Source organism: Ambystoma mexicanum, chromosome 13 (genome assembly GCF_040938575.1).
Source record: "Ambystoma mexicanum isolate Mex_15411 chromosome 13, UKY_AmexF1_1, whole genome shotgun sequence".
In the NCBI taxonomy this organism is placed as follows: Eukaryota; Metazoa; Chordata; class Amphibia; order Caudata; family Ambystomatidae; genus Ambystoma; species Ambystoma mexicanum.
In genome coordinates this window covers 141784719-141811059 of record NC_090938.1, presented here as the reverse complement: position 1 = coordinate 141811059, position 26341 = coordinate 141784719, and the positions used below count along the sequence as shown (strand labels likewise).

Below are 26341 nucleotides of genomic sequence, written 5' to 3'. Positions count from 1 at the left end.
AAGATCTAATGATGCGCCCAGTATTAGACTTGCGCCCTGCAAACAAGTATGTCATGCCACAAAAAGTCTGCATGACTACACTCCAGGAAGTAATCCCCCTACTAAAAAGAGATTACATGGCAACATTGGATATGAAAGATGCCTATTTTCATATTTCCATGTTCCCAGCGCACAGAAGATTCTTGCGTTTCAAGATAGACAGCCAGCACTACCAGTTCAAGGTGCTGCCCTTCGGAATAGCCTCGGCTCCAAGGGTATTCACCAAGGTACTGGCGGTGGTGGCGGCGCACCTATGTAGCGAGGCAATCCCGGTGCACCCTTACCTGGACGACTGGCTCATAGGGGAAACACCCGTAATTTGCAGATCCAACATTCAAAGAACAATCAACCTCCTCTTCCAATTGGGCTTCTCAATCAACGAGAAAAATCAAGCCTGGTGCCAAGCACCTCAAAACAGTTCCTAGGAGCTGTCCTACACACCCAAGAGGGGTTGGCCTTTCCGTCAGAGGAAAGAATTCGGAATCTGTTGCTGCAAATTCCTCAATGTCAGTCCGGTCGCCAGATAAGGGTGTGCAAAGCGATGTGTTTGCTAGGCATGATGGCATCATGCATTTACCTGGTTCCCCACGCGCGCCTGCGCATGCGATATATGCAGGAATGGTTGGCGAAACAGTGGTCTCGGGCAAGTGGTCAGTGGGACGATCTAGTGGTTGTTTCGCCAACACTAGTACAGACTCTTTGCTGGTGGACAAGAGAGAATCTTACAAAGGGGAAACCCTTTTACGATCCAGAAATACAAGCCGTCGTCACAAGACTCATCCCTGTCAGGGTGGGGAGCTCACCACCTTCACCACACAGCTCAGGGTCTCTGGTCTCACACACTGGCTCAGAATCACATCAACCTGCTAAAACGTCTGGCAGTCTTCAGAGCGCTTCGGGCATTCAAACCCCTCCTATCCAACCTGTCAGTGCAGATCCTAACAGACAGCACGATGGCGATGTTTTACTTAAACAAACAAGGGGGCACTCGTTCACCAAATCTGTCCAAGCATGCCCAGAGAATTTGGAAATGGGCACTCAGACGGAACATATACCTGTCATCCCATCATGTTCCCGGGGATCTCAGTTCACTAGCGGACGCTTTGAGCAGAGATCCCCTCTCAGAGGAACACAAATGGCGACTACACAAAGAAGTCGTAGAAGATCTCTTCTCTCAGTGGGGTTTCCCCACTATAGACCTGTTCGCCACAAGCAAAAACAGACAATGCACAGACTTTGCATCCAGGTTCCCCCAGCAAGCCCCCAAGGAGAACACTCTATGGATGAATTGGTCAGGGATGTTTGCCTACGCTTTTCCACCACAAACCCAACACAAGAGCCTCTTTCTTTGATAAGTGGAAAAGATTCTTTATTTGGTGCCAGAATAAACAAATCAACCCAATTGATTGTACTCCTTCCAATGTTGTCACCTATATGCTTCACCTATTGGATGCAGGGTTAGTATTTAATTCACTCAAGGTACACCTGGCGGTGCTGTCAGCCTACACCACCTCCCATAACAAGGTGTCATGGTGGTAAATACCAGTGGTCAAAGCCTTTATGAAGGGGTAAAGAGACTCCACCCTCCAATTTCTAACCCACCATCAGGTGGGACCTTAATGTGGTGCTTGCTAAACTCATAGGACCTCACTTTGAACCCATGCATAAAGCTGGTCTGGAACACCTGACTTCTAAAACAGCCTTCTTAGTAGCCATTACATCCATAAGACGGGTCAGTGAAATTCAGACACTATCAGTGCAGGATCCTTTCTTTACTGTTCATAAGGATAAACTGGTTTTACGCACTCGCCCTAGGTTTTCACCTAAGTTCATTTCAAAATTACATGTTAACCAGTCCATTGAGCTACTGGCCTTTTTCCAGGAACCCAAAAGCTCTGCTGAGGTGAAACTCCACACACTAGATGTGAGGAGAGTGGTCCTCTACTACGTGGACAAGACCAGACCACTAAGTAAGACAGATCAACTGTTCAACTCTGTAGCTCTAGGCAGAGAAGGAGATCACGTCTCTAAAGGTGCCATCTCTAAATTGATAGTCGGATGTATCCAACTGTGATACTCCCTTTCAGATAAAACACTGGATTTTTTGCCAAGGGCCTACTCTACAAGAGGTACTGGGGCCACTCTGGCTTTCATTGCAAATGTACCCTTTGACACCATTCTCAAAGCAGCTACATGGAGCTCTATTCACACCTTTACTCAGCACTACTGCATTGACACTCATTCCAAGACAGATACGCAAGTGGGACAAGAGGTTCCAAGACATTTGTTCGCTCATGACCCTTCTCACATCCCACCTCCTTCTTCTAACACTGCTCACTAATCTATGCACAGCATGTGATTTAAGCATATTCCACAAGCCTCAGAAGGGATACATTACTCACCATAATCGTATTTCTGATGCTTGTATCTGCTTAGATTCACATGCGACCCACCCTTCCTCCCCTCTGAGAGAAGGCGCATGGATGCTTGTAGTCTCATCTTCCTATCTATCTGCTTGGATACTCTGTACTCGCGCTACTCCTCATGCTACCTCATGTCAGAAAAAATACAATTTGAGGGTCCTACATGTGAGAGATCATGGGTACAGTAGACGTCACACTAGGGATAGTATTACTGGCATGCCCTAGTTCGACGCCCATTTTCGAGTTTCGAAAAACAAACTAATACTCTGCAGCTTCCACTAGATGTCGCCTATGCACAGCATGTGCATCTAAGCAGATACAAGCATCAGAAATACGATTACAGTGATATATATATATATATATGTGTGTGTGTATGTGTGTATATATATCAATATATATATTTTATTATTGGTGGGGATATTATAATATTACGTGATGCCATTTGCCACAGCTGTCACAAGGGTTGGGGTTCGTTGGTGTTCCCCAGCACAAAGCACTGTATCTTCTTTCCTGGGTTACTCCCTAGGAGACCTGTCTCCTCACCAGGGTCTTTACCCTCTTCCATTTTCTTTGGCTTCACCTTCTTTGTCTTACAGCTCTGCCTTCCCTTTGGTCAGAGACTTCGTCTTCACCTTCTCTGACTTACCCTTATCAAAGGCCTCTGCCTTTGCTTCTTATTGGCCAACATTCTTGCACAGTCCAGGACTCTGTCCCGGCTATATTGTTACTGAGGTATCATCCCTTCAGCAGCTCCTTCTAGGCCTCCACATCGTTCCCCAGAGCAACTGGCGAGCAACAATTTAGGGTGCCATGAGCAACATGTTGCTCCCGAGCGACACGTTTGGGGATCACTGATTTTAAGCCATGACAACCAAACCATCCCTCAGGAGGCACCTTGCTTAATTAAGAAGGACCCAAGCTCTGAGTAGACACAAAACTCATCTATGCAACAAATTGTTCAAGCAGGCACTGTCACTATATGCCCCCAGACTGCACCACTCCAACTAGCCTCTTCCGACCCCTCTCTTGAATCTAATACAGAAATTAAAAACCAAGATGTTGAGCAAGCAATTGGTGGGCACTATGGCACCCACACTGTCCATTATATTGATCAAATGTAGTTTTGATGTCATTGTCATCCTGTCTATCGCTTGAAAATCTGTTTCATCACCCTATGGCTTTATTTTACTACCTGTACAAAGGGCAAAGTTATCGATTTTAAGGCTATAGTTGGACTTTGCAGACATCCAGACTAAAATTAATGTGTATTTAATACCCTTTACTCATAGGCTTCAAACTCCCCTAACCCTTTCCACTATACCGGTACATTAATTGATACAAAATCCAATTTTTGGTGTTTTGCTGCCTTCTCTGAAGCAAATTTGCCCATTTTAAAGTCCATCCTTGTTCAACTGCTCAAATCAGTCCTACATATTTGCTGTACCTACTTACTTAAATGAGAAATGATGCCCTCATAGTGCCATGAATGCGGCCTTGATCTGGGACTTTTGATCAAAGTGGCTTTTTAACTGTATTTTTATGGTGCACAAGACCCCACCCTAAAAACAATAATAAATATACTTTTTCCTCTGACCACTTTTCCCCTAAGAAAAGAATTCTGCGAAAAATGTGGTGAAACAGGCCACGATTAGATGAACTGGTCCTACGGCCCTGCTCATATCACATCCTCTGCACTGACGCTGCTTGGGCTACCATCCTGCTCTCTTCAAAAGAATGGTCTTTCACTCAGCCGCACAGCATTATTTGTGCGTGAATGTCTGAAAGCCTTGTCTTAGAAGTATTACAGTTTCACTGCTTTGATACCCACCCGATTACACTTTGCTTCGGGTCGGCATTCCACTTGACTGGAACAAGCGTAATCTCTTTCCACTCCAGTTATTTCTGAGCAGAGAAGGCCCTCTGGCAACCGGGGCTGCTGCTTCATTGGATGTGTGCATGTTATACAATCATATTTCAGTATCCTGCATTTGCATGTTCCTTTAGACTGTATCCATAAAAGGGAACATTTTCAATCCCTTCCCAATTTCCCTTTAGGGCCACAGTAACAAACCGGCCTGCAATCTCTTCTCAATTTCGATTCCAGTATTCTTTGAATGGGGTGCAATTACACAATTCTATCTATTTCAGCCCTGCCTGGAGGAGTTTGTGATAATTGTCTACCGTCCTTTGTAGTGGTCACATTTTCTGTTACCTCCTTCTTGGGCATTTTGGGCAGATTTACCATATTTTGTTTTTCGTAATGAGCGTGTTTTTTTCCTGTGTTTATTTTTTGAACAGTTTTCTATTGTTTTTGCCATGGTTCTAAACAAAGGATGAACAAAGCTTTGTCTTTTTGCACCATGTACTTGCCGAACTGGAAGCTGTCCAGACACCGTTTAATCCATCTGCCTGATGTGCCTGAGCGGTATCACTACAGAATACCGAATCCCACTACTGCATTCCACACCACGATTTCCCCCCAAAGGTAGATTGGGGAGGAGGGTCGTGGTAGGGGCGTTTTTAAATACAGAAAATGTGGTGTTTAGCATAAAAGGTTTTCAAGCTCACAGTAGAAAATTCAGCATTTTAACGTAGATCCTTGATTCTCGGGTTGTTGGCGAATACAGTGACTTAATTCTAGCTGTCAAACCAGTGACCGCCAGAACTGCGCGTTTCTTGCCGTCCAGATGCTAACTTTGGGCAAGAGGATCACATAGTGTTTGCTTGAACCTTATTAGAATATGCCAACTCCTGATCACCCGTTTTAGTCTGTGGGATCAGCTCAAACAAGCTGTAAATAAGGGAAAGGGAAGACTGCATATACACTTCCTATTTCACAACTAGCTCTGCCATCCCTTTGCACAGATACCATGGTCTCAAGTTGGTGTAAAACAATTTCGGACTTCACTGTTGGGCCATTTGTGACTGTACATCTGGTGGTGGAGGGTGGTTCCAGGCACATGAAGGAGGCTGTTGGTGGAAGCACTAGTGATATTTCAGTTTTATAGACCTTTTCTGTAGTACAAATAAGCAAGATTGTCCTGCAGCAGGGCACGATTGCCAACATGTTGTGAAGCTGAGAGCTTTGGACTGAGCACATTAGCCATCCCAAAGTGAATACTTGTCCTCCTATTATTCCTACATGCCCTTTTAAATCATGCATTACATGCAAAAGTGCTTGGTTATGTATGTATACATTTGACTGCCCACAGACCTCAGTTCATGAACCACTAAAGAAAATGCTAAAATTGTTGCACTTTTGCTGTTTTAGGAGATGCAAACGAGGGCTTAAACAGGCCAAATGCACTAAAAAAAGAATACATTGGTTTGCCATTTTTGCTATTTTTCTTACCTTGATTTAAATGTGTAAAAAAAAAAGTCAAGATGGCGTTTGGCTATTACATTTTTTTATTATAGGAAGGTCCACACAAATTTATATGGCTCTGTTGTAAAGTTTTCCCCAAGCTTTCCCCGTTTTTAAATGGTAATAGCTTAATTATATTATGTCCTACATCTTAGTTGGTCAGTAACTGTCAGGGCCAGCCCACAGCCCCTCGAACATCCAAACACGAGGCCATCCCAGTGTCAAGGAAAAGCCTGCCCCTGTGATGGTCCCTCCCCCTGGAATAGATCCACCCCCAGAACAGGTCTCATTACATAATGCCACGCACCAGGAAGGACTGACACAAGTAACAACCAAACAGAGCAAACTAAGTGGAACAACCTCTGAACAACTCATCCGGGAACGGACTCCTACCAAGGGGATAACGCAAGCGCATGGTCAAAGGAACAGAGCCCATTCACCAGATCAAGACCAACATCGCTCTACTTAGCACCCACCCTACCTGTGAACCTACAACCCACTCCGACAGCCTGCTACCCTCAAGAACCTCAAGTACATTAGCAGGATAACCTGATTCCTTGTGGGAAGATGGGAATCGCACATAACCAAGCCAGAATGAAACTACACCCAAGCCAGAATGAAACTACACCAACAAGCCATTTATCACAAAAAATTGGCATGCCAAAAGGTACCGTCAACGCCAAGAGGGGCACAACCACAAAGAAGACAATCCAATCAACAGACCCGAACACGCAATCCGATGGTAAAAATGACCAACCTAACCACTAAACTACACAGCCAAAGACCAAACGGACCACAAGAAACAAAGATGCACTGTAACCTAGCCAAAGCCAGATCTATGTCCAAGCACTTGAAGGCTCACACCCAACAATGCACGTAATATCCAGTAAACCAAACACACCCCGTGAGGGAATGAGACCAGGAGATGACGTGCAAGTAAAATAAATGTATATAGATATAAATCTCAACAAAGAACTCTGCTGCCCGAGACCGCTCTGCCAATCAATACACGGGCAGCACATTATAAGGCGAGAAATCGTCACTAGTGATGCAATGCTATATTGTATAAGAGGATAAACTGGATTGGTAAGCCCGTATGGAACAGCCTGTTCTATCAGTGATGGTAGGCTGCAATTGGCTGCTATGTCCTCGTTCGTCTGGTGACACGTGGGTCTGCTGGGCTCATCTCCGCTGTAAAGGTCAGTTTAGAACTTGTTACATCTTTAACTATCTAACTAAACAACAGGAACTGACAATGAGAGAATAATGATGAACATACAAATCATTGCATGAATGGGGTATTTGGACACCAATGGCGGATATACTGGCATTCTAACTCCTGTATTCGGGGTCATCGATCCTGGGTCCCCGTCCCTGGTGTATCTCCTTGTGGGGTTTTGATCTGTTTGATGCCTCATGATAGAACTATACATGTGTTCGTTTTGGGGAGAATATATTGGTGCACAGTATTAACTCTAGGGTGGGTGTCCTGGAATGGTCTTTGAAAGGGGGTCAGATGTGCATCTGTATCACAGTATGGGGGTAAAGGACTGGTGGACCATGGCCTGGCGGGGTTGGGGTTGTGGGGGCATGGTCAGGTTAGTGGAGATGGATGGGCACATGGACTGGTACCTGGTCAGATCTCAAGCAGGGCAATGAGCTCATCTGGCACGAAGTGATATTAAAAACGTTGCAACAATAAATGGCTGGACTTCCGTGAGAACAAGGCTCACACATAGCTGACGGGGTGGGAGTGGCTTTGGCTACCTGTGCGATGCGCTGAGGAAGGGAGAACTGTGGTTACAGAGATCATGCTTGGGCCTAGTAAACGATGGCGGCTGGTGTAGCACAAAATGGAGTAGCTAGGCCTCGACACAAGCTTGGTTATTTATTTGATTACTAATATTAGTTCATGTGGATGGTCGTCATGGGGGTGGGGCGTTTCCCCCCCCTTAGCCCACCCGTGATCTATTAATTGCAGGAATTGGGGGTGGGGGTGTGATAAGACCACCTCTCCCCCAACACACTCGACAGAAATATACGATCTGCTATGTGAAGGAGAGATAGACATCCTATTCCTCACAGAAAGCTGGCCAACTAAAAATGACTGGGTAATAGTGCATAACTGCCTACTCAACGACTTCAAACTCGTGCAAGCCAACAGAGAAGGAAAAAGAGGATGACTCTCTGTAACATACAAGGACCAGCAAATAGTAACAGCACCACCATTGCACATCCCAAAGTGTGAATCGCGCATCCTCACATATCCCTAGAACTTCAAACCAACCTACCGTTTCTACTTGTCTACAGGCCACCGACTTATGACCCGACCTTTGTGGAAGCCATCACCAAAATGGCCATTAAACACGATTACCTGATCACTCTTGGAGACGAAGAAAAGAACATCATCTCACCCAGAACACTTACTAACCAACTAGAGACAATGAATCTACAACAACTGGTGAAAGGAGCAACACACACTGCTGGCCACAGACTAGATGCAATCTTCAGCAACAAAAACCTGGTCACAACTGCACCTCCAATGCAGATCCTCGGGAGCAACCACCTCATTGTACCCTTTGTGATCCAACTGCCAACACGGATACCCAATAGCCTCCCTAAAACCTCTCAATTCTGAAAAGAAATTAGAGCGTTATTAACAGTGTTGCCCTAAATGCGAAACTGTAAGTCGCCATCCTAGACTCAGTCGGCATAGATGAAAGGACAGACATAATCCTAAAATCGGTCGCAAAAAGTAACATTTACTCTGCATCAGAAAAACCTTTCACCCCCTCACTAAAGAAAGCAATGTCAAGATGGTTCATGCCCCGTCTCAAAGCACTGAACAATGACAACATGAAATTAGAACAAGGGAAAAACTACGACCAACACAAAAAACAAACATCTAAAACAGGTCAGACTATACAAAGCCGAAAATACTCAAAGCAAAAAAGACATACTACAATGAACGGATTGCTAAATCAAGCGACACCCAGAAAGAAATGTTCAACATCGTAAACAAGATAAACTGTAAGGGTGCAGAAGTATGAGTCTGACACAGTTGGATGTTGGTTGGGAAAGACATTTGTGCAAAAAGGGAAAAGAAACCAATCTTAACCTATTTCTTAGAGGCGTTTCCCTGCTTCAACTAAAAGTACTACCGAGTCTGTCAGGATGTCCAAAATTAGTCCACAGTCCTGTGCCAGAAACCTATTTCCTTACCTTACATTAAATGCTAAACTAAAGAAATGGTGAATCTCCAAGAGTTCCACATTGAGACTATATCATGAAGGAATGCCTCCCTTTCCCACTCTGCAATCTCATTTGGGGAGAACACGAAGTTCTGGGTTTAAAAGTTCTCAAAGCACAGTTCAATGAAAAATTCTGTGAGGAGGTAGGAATGAGACTCGGACACAAGGGTGTTCTGGTTTTAGTCAAAGACCTTTATTAAAATAAAAGGGGGTGAGCAAATGCCTCTGTCCCTGCTCTAAGAGGAGTTTCCCTTCCTAAAATCAAAACTAAGGGCCGGTCGATATCAAAATGTCCAAGGCAAAACCGCCCAGTGTCCAAAGTACTATTCTTTCTGGCCCTCACATTCTAACAAACTAACTCCCTTTGTCTTTGAAGCAAGACAAGATAGCAACAAAGGTTTTAAATCCCAGGCTTGTGCCTGGAAACTGGTATGCGGTATGAAGCATGTTATAAAAGAATGAGTATAGTTATAAGGTGAAAAGGATAATGTTCATGGACTTGGGTGGTTTTATAAATGTTCAAAAAGGAAAATGCGTAACTTCAACACACAAGTCCCAGAAGGATAGAGTTCCTTGTTCCAGAGAGTGGTTCCCTTCCCCAGATTTCTCTTCACTTTGCATCTTCAAAGGTATCAGTTTTTTGCATTTCCCTTGATCAACAACACAACTGCTACAGAAAACAATGTGGTGCTCTGTCTCTTATCTTGTTCGGATAGCTGGTGTACACTTCTGCCAGGTTTTCACTCCTCTTCTCATGATCCACAACACTGGTAAACAAAACAACTTTGCTGGATGTATGTATCTCGCTAGGATATCGGGGGCACTTCCTTGCAAGGTTTCCGTTCCACTTTTCTTAATTGACAATAAAACTAGTAACCAAACAATTTAGCTGCCAGTTTGTATCTTGGTAGGATACCTACTCCTTTGCCTGGTTTTCACTCCTCTTCGTTTTCGCACAGCCTTTTGCTGGTCCAGATAGATCATTCTCAGGATCACTTTAGGTGATGTATTTCTTATACTCTTCTCCTTTTCATTCCCTAACAGGGCTTTCTTAAATGCACACACTTGCAATTGCTTGGTATGCTCTCCTGCCAGGACTTCCTTATGTGTATTTTTGTTGCAGCTTTAATTTGTCTGTTGTCCTTTCCTTCCACAGCCTTTCATATGTGGTCCCTGCACACACTTCAAAACTTGATATTCTCTTATGTTTGCTTTAGCTGATATTGTATCTACCTATTCTGCCAGGGTTTTTCTTAAGTGTATTGCATACACTCACACACTTGAAAGTATCTTACCTTTGTTCTGTTTTCACTTTCACAGAAATGCTCACTGGCTCTTTCTCTCTCATGTACTTCATTTGCTTCCTTAATTGTTATTCGCATTTGGCATGGCTGCCAATATGCTCCGGTGTTCCTGCTTCCCGTTCGTGAACTCACCGGCTCTTGCTAGTGTATGCTTTCTGCCACGGCAATCCATTGGTGGTTGTTCAGCGTTTCCTTCTGTCTCACCGCCTCTGTTCTTCAGCTCCTCTGCCTCTTGTGATCCCTACTGGCTATTCTGCTTTGTTGCAGGCTTCGGTAAGGCAAACGCTGCCTCTCAACACTTGTAAAAGCCCAGGAGCCCTGAATGGCTTTGGGTGTTCCCAAAGCGTGTTCTCTCTCTGTCACCTTTCCTTTTCCTCCTACCTGAGCCAGTTGGCCCCCCTGGCACTCTCTGCAGCCTCACTGGGTCTCAGTCCGTACCGAGAAGCAGCTTTCTCCCACCATCTGCAGCGATCGCACAAATTGAAATGCTAAAAAGGAAAAGCATTGCAAACATAGTGCTGAGGACGAATTGGCTCGTCCTTAGCACTTAATGGGTTAATGAGCTTTCAAAAAAAGAAATTCGTATACAGTGCCATTTCGCCACTGTAATGGTCTCAAAACGGGTAGACCTTGTCAGAGTTGAGGCACATTCAAATCCCTTCCAAAGGAAAGCCTACCTGAAGTCTGCTGCAAGGAATGGACCATAAAATAGGGTATATGATATATAGTTTTGTTGAAGTATTGGTGGGTGTCTAGAAAAGAGGTGTATATGTGAGTTCAAGGAGAAATTAACATGTAGAGGGTTATTCACATGACATTTGGCTGCATGTGGGGCTTGAGGTGTACTCGGGCAGTTCTAAGAATGTTGAGGGAAAGGTTAGAGCAAGGTTATTCTAGTTGGTTATCCTAAGATGTGGGATACCCTTAACAAGTCTGATTATGTGGCGAATGTTGAAATTGAGTAAGATGAAGATTTGCGTTTAAGTAAGTGGGCAAATGTCATATCTTGTCCGAGATGGTCTGAAAAAACATGCAAGGGTAATTGATTTTAAGGTGCTTTTTATTAATTTTTAAACACAAAACAATTTGAAAATGCTGGGACAGTTGAAAAGAGGGACCCACCCTTGCAGCTCTCTCGACCCTCCCCGGACTCCATATGTGGGCTCCCTCTATCGTAGCCCAGATATCCCTAATCAACAGAATGTAACGTATTCTAACACAAGGTAACCCCTGCTGTCCAATTCTTCTCTAATCCATGGAGGGTAACCTAAAGGCCATGGCCTTTTGTATCTCCCTCTGGGATTTCTCTGAGATACTTTTTGTTACTTTTATATACATATATTTCTTCACTTTCCTCTCTGGGATCTTCCAACCCTTCCGCCCCTAACCCCTCCCCTTTCCTGTTTCTAGGTCCACTCCTTGCATTTTCTCTACCTGCCTTTTGCTCCTTTCCCCAATGTTTCTTCTTGCTCTCTCCATGCTCCCCATTCCTCCTCGCTCCCTCTCCTCTATGCCTCAATGCCCTGATTTCCGTCTATATCTCGCCCAACTACCCTCCTGCTTCACTTCACCCTCATTACTACTCGTACTGTCTCAACACTCTTGTAACATATTCACTCTGTAAATCCCCCATCCACTTCTTTCCCTCTTCAACTCTATTCTTTCACCTTTCTCATCCCCCCCACCATGCTACACTCTAAAGTTATCGCCCTCTCCCAGACACAGTACCTTACCTGCACTCTCGGAACACTGCCAGAGTCTCCTCTCGGCTGCACCCTCCACCTGGCTTCTTGGTCTACAACTGCTCCACCTGACCTCAGCCGCACACCTTCTAATCTCCTCTGTGCTGGCTGGGATTTTCTAGCCCAACCTTATTCCCCTGCAGCACTCGTCCTGACTCCTTGGTCACATACTATCCTTGGCCAATATATATCTAGCTATCCTTCTGGGGTTTGGGATTTCCTCTGAAGGACTTTAAGGCTTTTTAGCCTAGTACCTTTTCAGTCTCCATTTTTGACATGTGAGCCATGTGCTCTGGCTGATTGTTTTGCTGGTGGTTTGCTTCAGGTGCTTGTTTATACATGTCTGATTCAATAGCACAGGTTTTAACAGGCAAAAACATTTAATCTTTTCCATAAATGCACTGAGTCACCTCAAACCTGTTGAAGGAAAACCAGGCTACGAATTAAAACTATTGTGTTGGAACGAAGAAGTGTTGAGAATTAAAGCTGCAGCATTACAATTTCAGATGTAGTATGAGGAAGTTCCAGAGTCAGGAATCTATTGCGGCTCAGAGTTGAGATGAGGGTGAGAACCGTAAGGTCAACATGTGAGGCTTCATTGACGTAAATGTTTACAAGTAATAGTGAATCAATAAAGGGCAAAACAGAATTGACCCCTTACATTCACTATCTCTACATTTAGGGGATATAAAGATAAACTTAAAGAGATAGGACAAAGGAATAATAAAATCCAAGTGTAGTACTGAGAACCTACACGTATTTCTGACTAGAAATGGCGTACTAGTATCTTGTTGTTTCAGATTTATAAACATCATTGTGTTCACGGATTTAGTGAACTCATGTTGAATTGATGTTCATCGGCACTGTGAACCGCAGTCCGTCACTAATCTGACCTTCGTGTTGAATTGTGAAAATTGAACAGTGTTGGAATATTTCCAGGTATTTTGCAGATTGGTCTTGACTATCATTTATCTCTGCAGTTTCTCTTCTTTTCGTACACTCCTGGTGATGGTGATGTTTCTCTACTAACCTAAGGTGACTTGTCCACCTTCTATATTAATTTGACCACACTTCAAGTGGTCAGGCGAACAAATATGATTTGTCGCCTCAGAAGTGATTATTAATAATCCTTCTATTAGGATTGTGAATTAACTTTTTTCACGTCAAGGGTGATTGTTTAGACTCTTGATAATACTGTCATGGTGACTGCTTCTCTCACCCTATTTTGCCGTTAGAGGCTGTCTACCTCTGCGTATGTAAAGATGGTGAATGTTGTTGAGTTAACATTTTGTGATTACTGAGAACTTGGGTTTTTTTTTTGTCCCTTGTATCTTGCAGCTGGTTTTGACTACATATGTTGGTGGATGTGCTTAGGACCCCTACTGCACAATATTGAAAGAATTTTAAACTACAGAAAAGGTGTTTGTTTCATCTGAAGAGAGTTCAGCCATTTTAAGGCACCAAGAACTGAAACATGTTGCATGTCGGGAATATATGCGTTGTCTGGAACACATTTGTTTTATATTGTGATTTGCTGCTAATGTTGTGTTTATGTATATGGTGTAAATGTTTTATGTAAAATGGTTTTTATGTGAACTGAGTAACTTTAGTGCATTTTTTAAGATCAGTTATTGTGCAAAATTGTGGGTATTCTCTAATTTTTCATTTTTTGTGTATAATAAACTCATATTTTTTTGTACTTTATCTATTCTTTCAAGATACTAGTACGTGATTTCTAGTCAGAAATACGTGTAGGTTCTCAGTACTACACTTGGATTTTATTATTCCTTTGTCCTATCTCTTTGTTTAAGTATACAAGTAATAGTTGCCTTCCTCATCTCTTTAATATGCCTGAACACCTCTCAGCCTTTAAAGGAGATAGGACTCAGAAAATAAAATGCATGTGTTCAGACTAAGAAGAGTTGTCTCTAGAAAGGTATAACATTAATTTTCCAAATATAGTACAAGGTAGTGCTGGAGTCGGAACCTATTCATGTAAAATTGTGTGAGATATGGGTGAAGATAGATTACTATAATGAGCATATAGGCACATTGTGCTAAGCATCAGTTTATCTTTGACTATTCGGCGAGGGATCCCCTTTTTTCAAAGCTCTCATTGTACAGACCATTATTGTATCACCCTAGGTGAGGCATAGTTTTGTGTGTTGTGGCGGTTTAGTGTAGAAGCCTATGTTGATTAAGAACATGTGGCCAGTCTTTCCAAGGAAACTGTCTCCCTTTTGGGTGAAGGCAAGAGGCAACAGTAAATTGCTTTAAATGCGTTCAGGTCTCTTATGTGATCCAGCAGAGCCTTAGAGCATGTATTGGGAAGATGGAAGCCCACATTATCATTCTTCTGAAAGTGGAGATAGCCAAGGAGATGTGCATTGACAATCTGTTTCACTGCTAGGGGAGTGAATCTTAATTCCCTCTCTTGTGAAGGCGGCACCTACTCGTGTATTACATTGAAGGTGATTCATAAAGCCCTGTATACTATTCTGCATGCTCTTGGTAGGCAGTGCTGTAAAAGCAGTGCAGTGGTTGTGGTATCTTTGCGATAAGTCTACCTCCAACATTTAGCATTGTCTGCAGTCTGACCATTAGGAAAGGTTGGGCATCAATATAGTCGGTGTAGTCAAGCCTCAGGAAAATCCTAGGGATTGTTGTGTGTTTTTGGGGGAACGTAGATGGGGAGAATGTCCTCTGGGGTTTTGAGAAGTCTGAAACCTTTTCTAACAACCTTATTTATCTGTGGTTCTAGCAATAATTAGCAGTTTCCGATTACGCTGTTCCTCACTTTAGAAGAAGTGGTGTTGGGACATTTTCAGTTTAAAAGATCTGATAGGAAGAGGTTGCGGAGTGTCGGGGTTCCCTGTTATAAGAATGTCTATTTTCTCAAGATTCAGTAATAGATGTTTTGACACCGTCCATAGTTCAAATTGTAGTATAGTATCTGAAATATTGGCTTGGGCAATTTTTGGGATAACCTGTGTATTATCCAATTAATTGTAACAAGATAAATTAAGTGATTTTAAGAAGTTGGTGAGAGGTAGAGGTTAAATAATAGGGGGGCAAAGGGAGGAGCCATTTGGTACCATTAAAAAGTCACTCTTTAGAATGTGAGAATGGGTCTATGAATATCCTTTTTTGTAGGAAGGACAGTTTCCCGTCAAGAGCTAGTCCTCTGATGCCCAAGTCGAAGAGGTGTTGTATATTCAGCTTTGTCAAACACTGCTGAAAGGTATTAGGGCGGATGCCTTGTTCTTCTCATTTTAGTTCATCACAGATGGAAAAAAGGACAGATTCAGTATTGCTGTTTTTTTTCTGAAGCCAGCCTACTTAAATTATAAAAGTGAGTTTTCCACTTTTGAAAGGGGCCCCTAGGGGTCCCTCATGTTATGGAAACAAGGCAAGTCACCACACACGATAGATACGCCAGACACGAGGTTGTATTCCCAAAGCTAGGGTTTATTGAAAGCAAATAGTCTCAGTTGGCCAACTCGGTCTAGCGCCCCGCGACGTGCATCTCTAGACCTCGAGGGACGCAAGAGAGTGAATTACGTACATCAGTTACATATATACAAAATGCATATCATACAATCAGCTGTGACATGTTTAACACCCCCCTTTATTGGGTTTCTTTGAACTCGGTTTGATGATGGACACTTCCGACGAATATGACACCTTCGAATATCTATTCTAGTAACAATATGCAACCTTGCAAGTGCAGAGACATCTTTTCTTTGTTGAACAGAACACAGTGCTTCTGTTCTTGCAAGCGAGCTACATACAGGGGAAGAGTCACATTCCAGACCTTGCTATCTATGAGGTGCTATTCGTGTCCTGGGAGCCGACACGCTCTACACAGCTCGGAAAAGGGGGGCTGTAAGAAGAGCATAATTCAAGCCTTTAGCTGCTTTATTCTAACATATTCTACCATATAACAAGACTGGCTGGCAACAGTGAAATGATTAAATGCCCTGCGGCTCTGCTTCAAGGCTACATTCGGGAGGGAGCCGGGCGTTCCTCTCCGGAGCTGCCTACGCTGTGTTTCAACAAACTCTTATTAGCCTCGCGGCCTTGTGCTTTCACGTTCAGACAACAATGTTAACAGTCGAGCAGTGTAAGCAGAAATGTGCTGCGAAGCAATTTGAACAGAAGCAATGAGCAATGGTTAGAAAACAAAATGGCGATCCTTGTTACATCAAAATGGCTGTTCATTGGTCAAACTCTGAAACCTGTATTTCTATCGTTACGTACATGAGGCGGTTGGCCTTTGGCCACCAAAATGCGTTTGCCGTCCATCGTGAGAGGTGTCAATTTTTCCTAGACCGACACTGTAATTCTTGAGTTGGTTGTAGGTTGCTCTGTCAATTAGTTCAGACAACGGCCTAGACCGCTATTTAAGTGCGGCTGGCAAAAAACATCATTTTACTCTCTTGGTACTTTGCCACTGGCAAAGGACAAATTAATGTTAGTTCTGGCTTTTTTGAATAACAGTAGATTTTGTAGTCTTCTCTGTTGAAAATGTCAAGGGTGAGTGGATTTGTGGGGAGCCTGCTAAGGAGCTTTTACTGATGGTTTCCCTGAAGTCTTCCACTGTTCTAGGGAAAAAAGATGTTAGAGTTTCATAACGCAATGACCATGCAGAATGTGATTTGCAGATTGGGCGGAGAGGAGTTTAATTCTAATGTTCTAATCTTCTTTAGTTGAGGTGGGAATGGTCCGAGAAGGAGTTGTACAAGTATTGTGATGCTGTAATGGCATTTGCTGGCACAGAGGGGTTGAACAATTAGGTCATTATTTTTGAAGCTTCTTTGTAGGGATAAAAGGCCCAGGTTAGTCTTTTGGAGTGATATGCAGGTTTTGCTCTCCTAATAACCCTGTGGGAACCTCTTTTATGTTGTAGAAAGTATTGTTTTAAGGTTGAGTTTCTGTTGTTCCTCTACTTCTGTTCTACTGTTCTCAGCGATACTCGGTTTGTTTTTTTAGATCCATGCTGAACCACTTAGGTTTGTCTTTTCGCTGATGTAAGATGTCTACAGCGGAGCTAGTGTGTTGAAGGCCTTTGTGAGTCAATTGTCAGTCTTCTATTGGTCTATCTGGGCTTAAACATGCACTATCAGCAATAAGAACAGAATTAGAACTGCAATCACTCTACTCTGTAATCTGTTGGAAATCAGTTTCCTTATTAAGGAAAATCACTGAACAAGATCAAGCGATTGGATACAAAATTCTTAACACAAAAGGAAAAGGAAAAAGTGGAAAACTCTTAAATGCCTGGAAAGATAACTGATGTAAGTTCCTGGAATTGAACAGTTCCAATTTAGCAGAGCTAAGCTCTAATCCTGAGAAAGTGAAAGAAAAAATGAAAAGAAATGACTGGATAAAAATGCTAGAAAAGAAATCAGAATATTGATGTTTGGAAAATATAATCCACATCGACGAGAAAAAAGATACAATGCCAGATTATCTATCAAGATTCCCGAGCAGATTCCACAGAGGAAAACTCTTGCAAATAAGAATGGACTCGTACCCGACAAACGGGTACTTACATAAAAAGAGGTAAACGAGGAATTAATGAAGGAAGATGTAGGTTCTGTAATGACAAAGATTTACAAGAAACAGTCAACCATTTTAATATTCGAATGTAAAGCCACTTCCAAAGAAAGATACATTCCAGACTAAATACCTAAAACCATACACCACAGTGACAAAAGAAGATTGGTGGAATTCATTTCTAAGTCGAAACCATATAAGACTTTCATTTGCAGGAATAAACTTTCTAGAAAACATATTAAACACAAAACAAACTGTTGAAAGTAATCTGACTGAATTTTAACAAAGAAAAAGGATGTTGAACAGGGGAAACACTTATGATCACTATTATTAAGAATTGTTTTAGGAAAATGTGTAAAGTTTTATTGTATTAAACTAACGCACAATAAAATTAAAAACTACTCTTAAGACATATTGCACAACAACTCTGCAATTCGAATGCAGCTATCCCCCACGATAAAATTTCTGTCTAGCTGTACACATGATTCTCCTGCATACTCTCCATACCACTTGCCTGCTCGACATGGGTGACCAGCAGGGAGTTGGCCACCTCTACCTACCTTCGTATTGGCTAAAATGCGCTGACGTGTTCTAAAATGCTCTGACTAATGTCCAATAGCTAGACTTCTGTCCCCCAAAGGCGTTCAACCTACAGCGCATTGGCACCATACCATTGCTGAAAGACGCTATACAAATGGCAATTGCACTGCATTACATAATAGTGAGATGTCGTTCAGTTTTGAACTGTCACATAACGTCACTAGGTTGTTGTTGATTATACTTTTCCAAATTGTGAACTTTTATTTGTGATTGGGCAGTGTGAGCGTGCCTTAGTTATATTTACGAAGTAAACATGGAGGACTGAGTGGTCATCCTAAGGCAGCCTGATTATGGTGAGAAATGTGAGCATCTGCACACTGAAAGTGCTATCCAGAGTGTCTTGCAGTATGTGTAGGATCAGTAAGGAAGTAGGTGGAGGTACCGGCAATCGCAATTGGGAAAAAGATTCTTGGTTTGGAGGTCTGCTCTAGGCATATATTGAAGTCTAAAATAATGCAACATTTATTGTGTGATGCTCAATCATTCGCAACAAATTCTGCCAACTTGACACCAAAGTTAGTTGTTTCTTGGCAGTCTGTCGATTAGTGGAATGCGATAAGCCCAGAACTGTAAAAGGAAGTTTTAATGAGCTGAGGCTCACAGGAGGGGTAGCTATGTTGTCAGGGTATTAATTGCTTAACTCATCTTTTTGTATCTCTGCTGTCCCTCTTGTTCTACATACCCTTTTCTTAGACAATTCTATATCTAGTAGGGATACATTCATTAATGGTGGGGGCGTTATCCTACTTCAAGAATTTTTCAGTGAGGAATAGAAGTGCTGGTTTGTTTTCAAAGATGAAGTCCTATATCTAACCTGTACCTGTAATGACTGCATGTTTAGGAGATCGTGTGGGTTGTGCTTGGAAGGCTAGAGTTGCAGAAGTACCCAAACCTTTGGTGGCATTCTCACAGGAATTGATTGGCCTGATCTGAATGGTGGCTGAGGTTCCATAGATGTGTTTTTGCCACAGTTTCTAGTGTGTTCTTGGGGCAGGCTCCATTCTAATAATGGTGCTTTTTCTCTGGTTATTGATATTTCAGGTAAAGAGTGAGTCTGTGGTTTGGTTGACGAGCAGAGACCCTGAGGGGAGTGAGATATGGATTTCTATAGTTGCCTCAAGTTTTGATTTTGGCTCAGCTTAGTACCATCTGCGATCCAGTTGTAGGAGTAATTGATCTTGGGGATAAGGTCTATTAATTTTCTCACTTTCTATCGAGAGGCAGAGAGCAGCTTTTTATGGTAAGGGAGTCCGTAAGTATTGGTGGGAGACATGAAGGTTTCCCTGAACATTCTAGCTTTGATCAACTGTGTTGGAAAGGTGTAGGAAGACTTTTGTTGTAGCAGGGATTCTTTCCGACTTCAGGACATTGAGGTTAAAGGTGGACTCCCATGTGGGCATGGGTAGTGTTGCTGTGGGTTTGGGAGGTTGGCAGTTAAGATCCTTGTCTTGTCTAATGCCCTTCATAGCGGATGATAGTCTGGTTCCTAATGGTAGCGTATCGTCTCGAAATTTCCCTGCTACAGTGGAATGTTGGTGAGTACTAGCAGAAGCCATAGTTGGTTCTCCACTTGAAAGGTGCTTTTGTGCAACAGTTGAATTAGAGTGTGAGTCTGGACTATACTGATGGTGTAATTAAGAGTCGGGCTACATCGATCAAATAAATGGATGGTTGAATAAAGATGCTGTGTTATTGAGGGAGTGCTTAAGTTCTCTGTCGTTGTCCTCGCCGGTCTAGTTTCTCTTTGTAGCGATTTAGCATTTTTCGGTGCTGCAAGGGCATTGTATTTAAGCTGGTACAGTGGAGCGGCTGATGGTATAGTGGTTGAGCTGGATATATTTCGGATTCTTACTGCTAATGGGGAATGTAATAATATAGAAGCACCAAAATCAACAGGCAGTAGTTAGTTCCTAATGTTGTCCCAGCTTCGTTAACATTCTATAACTAAGAGAACATGTTAATGCATGTTCGTTCAAGACTGCATGATGGTGTCTGTGCACAAGGAATGCTGTATCCAGCAGATCAATTGCCAATAAAGTAAGACCAGTAGGCTATATTGGATGAAGCACCATCTATAACTGTGAAGATAAAGTCATCTAACGAATTAGATAATGTTGCTGAGACCGCAGCTGGCCTCAAAAGTAAATTTGAAATATTAATATTCAAATTGGCATGTTGAGTACTACCACAAAATGTCTGTGCAGGTTAGGATTGTCTCCTCGAGCAGTTACTGAATAGGAAAACTGAGATGAAACTGGCCATTACCCTGGCCCACAATAATGTCATATTCATACATACATTGGGGTGATATATAAAAACATTTGACAGATTGTGATTCCCAATCATTCCATCATCTACATTTTACAGAATTTGCACTTACTCGGTTATAATTTGTCGTTTTTGGTGAATAATTTAAATAGTTTTATCCTGACATTTTGTAAACTCCTTTGGGGGTGAAATGATGTTCATTCGATGTACTACTCTATATCGGCTCCAGTCGAAGTGGTCACATGGCTTATCGCGATGAAGATTAGGTTTATCATAACCATAGTGCTGATCTACTTGGGGCAGCTTCTTGCTTTCCTGAATGCTCGAAGAATGTGTTGAGTGCTTGAAGATTAAAGAAAATGTTCCCATAGTCGGAGGTGAGAGATCGGAAGGCAGCAGCTCTCCAGACTCTTCTCTTACTACGAAATGGACAAGACAGAGAAAGGAGGAGATGGTGATTAGTCTGAACTAATGTAACCCATTTGAACATTATGGGCCGGAGACGGCTAGTTGTGATTGTTGCTTATGAGGACTCCGGGCTGGGTGGGCCTTTGTAATAGTAAGTCTTGTGAATGGGGCTAGTTAGCCACGTAAATCCTTGGGCGTATATAATCTTCATCCTGTGAAGGTCCTTGTCCCCCCAGCCCTCACAATAATGCCGGTACCAGTCTGCGACCTAAGCCTTGCTTCCTGGATGTTTTTCTAGATTCCTAGGATAGCTGCATAGAGGAGATCCTCCAAGTTCAAGAAGGATCTATATCCCGCCTGGAATCCAAAATTTGGTTTATGGGTGCAAGGAACGTTTTTGGATATTTTGGCTGGGCTCCAGCGCGTCCTGACAATAGTTTATTGTTCACTGCACATGAATACTGACTTATTTTTCTGAGTGCTTATCGCAACACAGCAATATTAGTAAAAGCTCAAATTTGTTGCACTTTCCTACAAACCATTTGTTTAACATGAAGGGCTCAAACCTAAATGTTTTAAATTTTTTGAGTGTTAATTTGTTTGTATCCGTTTTCCTCTTACTGTCGCCCACGTGTGTTAATGTTTTTTCCCTGTGTTAACTGCATTATCTGCATGTTGGCTAGTACTCTTGTCTCTTTTTGCTGTTTGTTTTGTGCATGCTTGCAGTTGATGTCTAATGGTTTCATGCTGTTCTTATATATGCATGTAAACATGCCTCTCGCTGAGCACCTGAACCATGCTGGCCTGTGATTCGTGTGTTCAGTCTTTTGTCATGGCCCACACAGAATGGTATCGGCTGGCAGCATTCCAAATTACCGTTTTCTTTCGGTCTCCGCATGGTTTTGAGCTCCTTACCCACATTTTCACTACACTCCTTCATTGTGGTGCCTTTCATAGTTCTTGCATACATGCACTCTGCTCCTCTACCATTGTGCCCTCTTGCCCCTTCCACGCCTCCACATGCATGCACAAAAGAATGATGACGCAGTGAAATGCTGATCTGAACTAATATGCATGTGCCTAATTGTGTGAGCATATATTCAGGTTTAGGAAAGCTGTAAATGCAAGTAATTCTCTCATTTCTGTTCCTTTCTCTTCTGAGGTGCTGAAAGGGTGCAACATATCCCCATCACTCCTAGTGTGGAGCTTCACGAATACAAAGAGGGTTGCAAGGCATCCTACCATTTGTCAGTGTTGTGTTCATCCGGGGAATGATGGATTGTAGTAGGGGAAATCTGGCCACATGTGGGTTCTGCAAATAAGGGTTTAAAGATTAGAATAGCTGATCCATATATCCTTTGGGGCCCATCTGGATGTGACTAATTTGCGCAGTTAGTCACTGTCAGCTCCGATTCAGAACAGTGGCCTGCTTCGGTAGGTTCAGGACAGAGCCGCAGATTTCTCTTCAGCTGCTGCCAGGATTTGAGACCTGATTTCAAGTGGGAATATTTTACTCCCTACTTTGGGAAGCAGAATTTTTTTTGTCAGGGAGTAAACAATTTAGCACTCATTATGGGGGAATTTGTAGACTAGTAGTAATGCAGTTTAATTTTCAAAACCTGCAAGACATTTTCTTTGTGTGCAGTTGAGTACCATGAATGGAAAGGCGCTATTTTTTATTTTATTTTAAAGGCCCTTTTCAAATCCGATTCAAAATAGTACCACTTCTAGATGTGACATACGTGGCTAATGCCACTTGTCTGAACTTAGCAGGTTGCAACAACGGGCAGACACCAGTTTTTTAAAAAAATTATTTCCATCTCATTTGGGAACAAGTGCCCGATTTTAGGGACTCAAATCGGCTGCTACGTCCTTTGTTATGCAGTTGTCATTCCTATAATTCTTTAATTGCATTTTACTTTTTTCATGGAAATGCACATACTTCCAGAACACACAGCACATTTAGCATTTGCAAAGCATATGCATCTTAATTTTGAGATCTTCGTTTATGACTTAGTGGATTTATTTTCATTTTGGTAAATCTTATTCTGCACTAAAATTCTTAATCGCAAGATGGTCTAGCGGTCTTACATTTTTTAGAGCTCCCATGAATTTAGTGTTGGGTGTGTTCATTTTTCATACGCTTCGGAGTATGCCATAATTCTATTAATTTATTGCATTTTCAGGCTCATTTTTTTGGCAGTGCAATTTGGTGATGAAACCATATTCGTTTGAGGGGTGGTTATGTATGATGATGTTTGGGGAGATCATGTAGATGAAATTGGTGAATCCAGGTCATTTTCCCGATCTACTTTAGTGAAAACGTTGGAATAAGGATGCCAGTCTGCTGCCTACATATATATGTAGCATGGTGGGACAGTGGAGGTGGTGGGTATGTAGAGGCCACACCATGTGGCTTTAAGTTAGCTACCAGAAGTATGAGCAAAGACAATTGTGTTGGGTTTATTTTGCACCTTTTCACCAGATCTCTGCTGTGGTGTGAATAGCGGTGGTAACTTCTGTTGCCTGCATGCATTACTGTCTCCAGTTTGTAATATTTCTGCAGCAGTTTTTGTTTGGCTTTTTATGTAGGAAAGAGTCACTGGTTTGACAACCCTGACGGGCTAGCTTCTACTGCAATTGCTGCTTCCTTCACCCTCATATTTTCTGGCTGCATGTAACGCTGATAGATTTCAAGCTCTGGGAAAATGATTGGCATATTTGAAGTGATGGAGCAGAGACACAAGTTCTGCTTGTGAAATAGAATTTGCCTGGCTCAGAAAAGCTCTGAAAATGACTGAAGTAAAAAAAATAAACAAATGGTTGCATCTTACAAATGTGTTTTGCGTTTAGAATGGCAAAACAGTTTTTTCAAAATAGAGGGTTTTAGGATGTGGGATAAACTGCTGTATCGGAGCAGTCCGTGTAAAGCACTAAATCTTAGGTTGGGTTTCTGTTTGTTTTTGGAGAGATTTAGCAAGAGGGAAAAGCAAGCCATAGTCACTTATCGATTAGTGAATCTAATAGAGAATTACCCTCTCTATAAAATGGGGAACTAGTTCATACTAGAGCAGATTGTCTCCTCAAGTTAGTGGGCACAGATCAGGATTTGAGATCTGAAAAGTCTTCCATAGAGGTATAGATCTAAAATGAAAATTAACACTCACCAGTCGATTTGTGTTGGAGGGATGAGAGCTTTGAGGATTTACATTTGATGAAAGTGATCATATCGCATTACAGATATCATTGGAGTTGATAGCAACCCTAGTGTATGATAAAATGGAGCACTTTATGGTTGCATTACAGGAAGACGGGAACATTAAGTAGGTTTTGCATTTGTTGGCGGATTTAGATGAGACACATTTTGGAACGTGAAGTTACATGGCAAAGTGATTAGAGAAGACTCTTTGGGTTCAGAGGGTCTACTTCTACAAAGTGCTAAATATACTTTTGGGATTACAGACCAGAGTTCAAGAGCATTGAACAGTTTGGGGTAAAGGTCAAACTCCATGAGGGATGGGGTACATTTCAGGGATACCTTGGGATTTCTGTCCATGTGGCTTTTTTTTGCAACCTAAATATCTTCAGTCACTTCCAGGCTGGATCGGCCCAGGTTCAGATTGTTCCTTTCTGGTTTGAAGGGTTTTGTGCTGTTTTTCATCCCCTCCTAGAACAATGACAATGAAACCGCTCTGCACTGTGCTGCCCAGTACGGACACACGGAGGTAGTGAAAGTCCTGCTGGAGGAGCTCACTGACCCTACCATGAGGAATAACAAGTTTGAAACTCCGCTAGACTTGGCTGCCCTCTATGGAAGGCTGGAGGTTGTGAAGATGCTGCTCAACGCCCACCCAAACCTCCTTAGTTGCAACACTAAGAAGCACACGCCCCTGCATCTGGCAGCACGGAATGGGCACAAGGCCGTAGTGAAGGTCCTTTTGGATGCTGGGATGGACATTAACTACCAGGTAAGAAGAATGGCAGAGTAGCATGTGGGTTGGTGTTACTAAATCCTGGGTAGCCAACCTGTAAACTCTGCAGTTGTTTTCACAAACAACTCCCACCAGCATAGTACGTGGTGAGGATCCATGGCAGTTGCAGTCAAAACATTTGGATGGTGACATGTTGGCTACCCCGGTCTTAAAAGATGTTAATTTGTTGGTCAATTTGTGCTTTTCTGGATTGAAGTTGTACATTAGAATTCCCTTCTTAAAATCTTAACTGCCATGGGTTTTCCCCCCCAGTGCCAAGGCCTTTTTTGGTGATTTTGGTATTTCGCCATTCAATGCCTTCTAACGTTTTCGGTTTCATTAACCCCTTAAGTGCCAAGGGCAAGGTATCTCGTCCTTGGCAATAGGGAGGTAATCCCAAGGTCGCGATACCTCGCCCTTGGCACTTAAGGGGTATTAATGTGGCATTTTACATATGGACATAAAGCGGTGCTGACACTGACTGGTCTCATCCATGAATTCTCACTGGGCAATTCCAACTTTGTCCAGCCTACTAATTGTGTTTTTCACTTGTTCCCATAGAATTACACAAACCATTTTCCTTCTCCGTGTGTTTCAGTGTGTCTGCTCTGCTGTTCCCTTGATCAAGGCTTTTCTCTGTTGAATGGATCCTGGGTGTGGCTGTTTTAGATCCGATGGTTGGGGTTCAAAGTGGGTGGTTTCAAAGTGGTGGTCTAATCTATGCATTACTGCTCATCTGTTTTTGTTTGTGAGGTAATGCTCACCTCTGTTTTTTGATTTCAGACTGAGAAGGGCAGTGCCTTGCATGAAGCTGCATTGTGTGGGAAGACTGATGTTGTGCAGATACTGTTGGCAGCAGGTGAGGAGACAAGCCGCAGGTGGGCGGAATGTCATACTTGGCTTGGTGCCTTTTTCTTTCAGTAATGCTCTTGTGCACATTCTCTTATTAGCATCTGCCCATCTGTCTTCACTGCTTCCTTGGTTTACTTAATGTCCCTTGTGGTGTTTTAAATTCGGTTTTCGACCTTCGTAGGATTGGTTGCACCTCTAAAAAGATCACCTGTTGAACAATATCTTGGAAGTCTGGAGGCGTTTGCAATCGCTTTACATTTAGTTGCAAGCCTTCTTAATTTTGAGTGCTCTTAGCAAGTTTGCATGAACATCCAATTTATTTAGGGAAACGCTTAAGTGCTTGCACTCTTGAGTTAAGTGTTGCCCTGTTTACCATGCAAAGTTTGCTTTTCCGACTGACACTTCTTGCAAACAAGATAAGCCTGCTGGTGGCTTGTGTGTCTGTGGATCAGAGGAGTGTTTCAGCATTGTGCTTGTGTACTTCAGTTAGTTTGCAGTAAAGGGAAATTGTGCAACTCTAGGTTGTGGTATTTGGGTATCAAACGTTGCCTAATGTGTTA

The 26341-nt window shown here is 42.6% G+C and overlaps 1 protein-coding gene across 9 annotated transcripts in view; it reads left to right on the top strand.

The window, feature by feature from the left end:
- The window catches only part of ANKS1A (ankyrin repeat and sterile alpha motif domain containing 1A), an 855968-nt gene that overhangs the window by 200077 nt on the left and 629550 nt on the right, over nt 1-26341 (top strand). For all 9 annotated transcript variants that reach the window (XM_069633488.1, XM_069633494.1, XM_069633490.1 and 6 more), the window contains 2 exons: nt 24630-24926; nt 25713-25788. In XM_069633488.1, coding sequence (XP_069489589.1) covers nt 24630-24926; nt 25713-25788 — 373 coding nt within the window. The remainder of the gene's footprint in view (nt 1-24629; nt 24927-25712; nt 25789-26341) is intronic.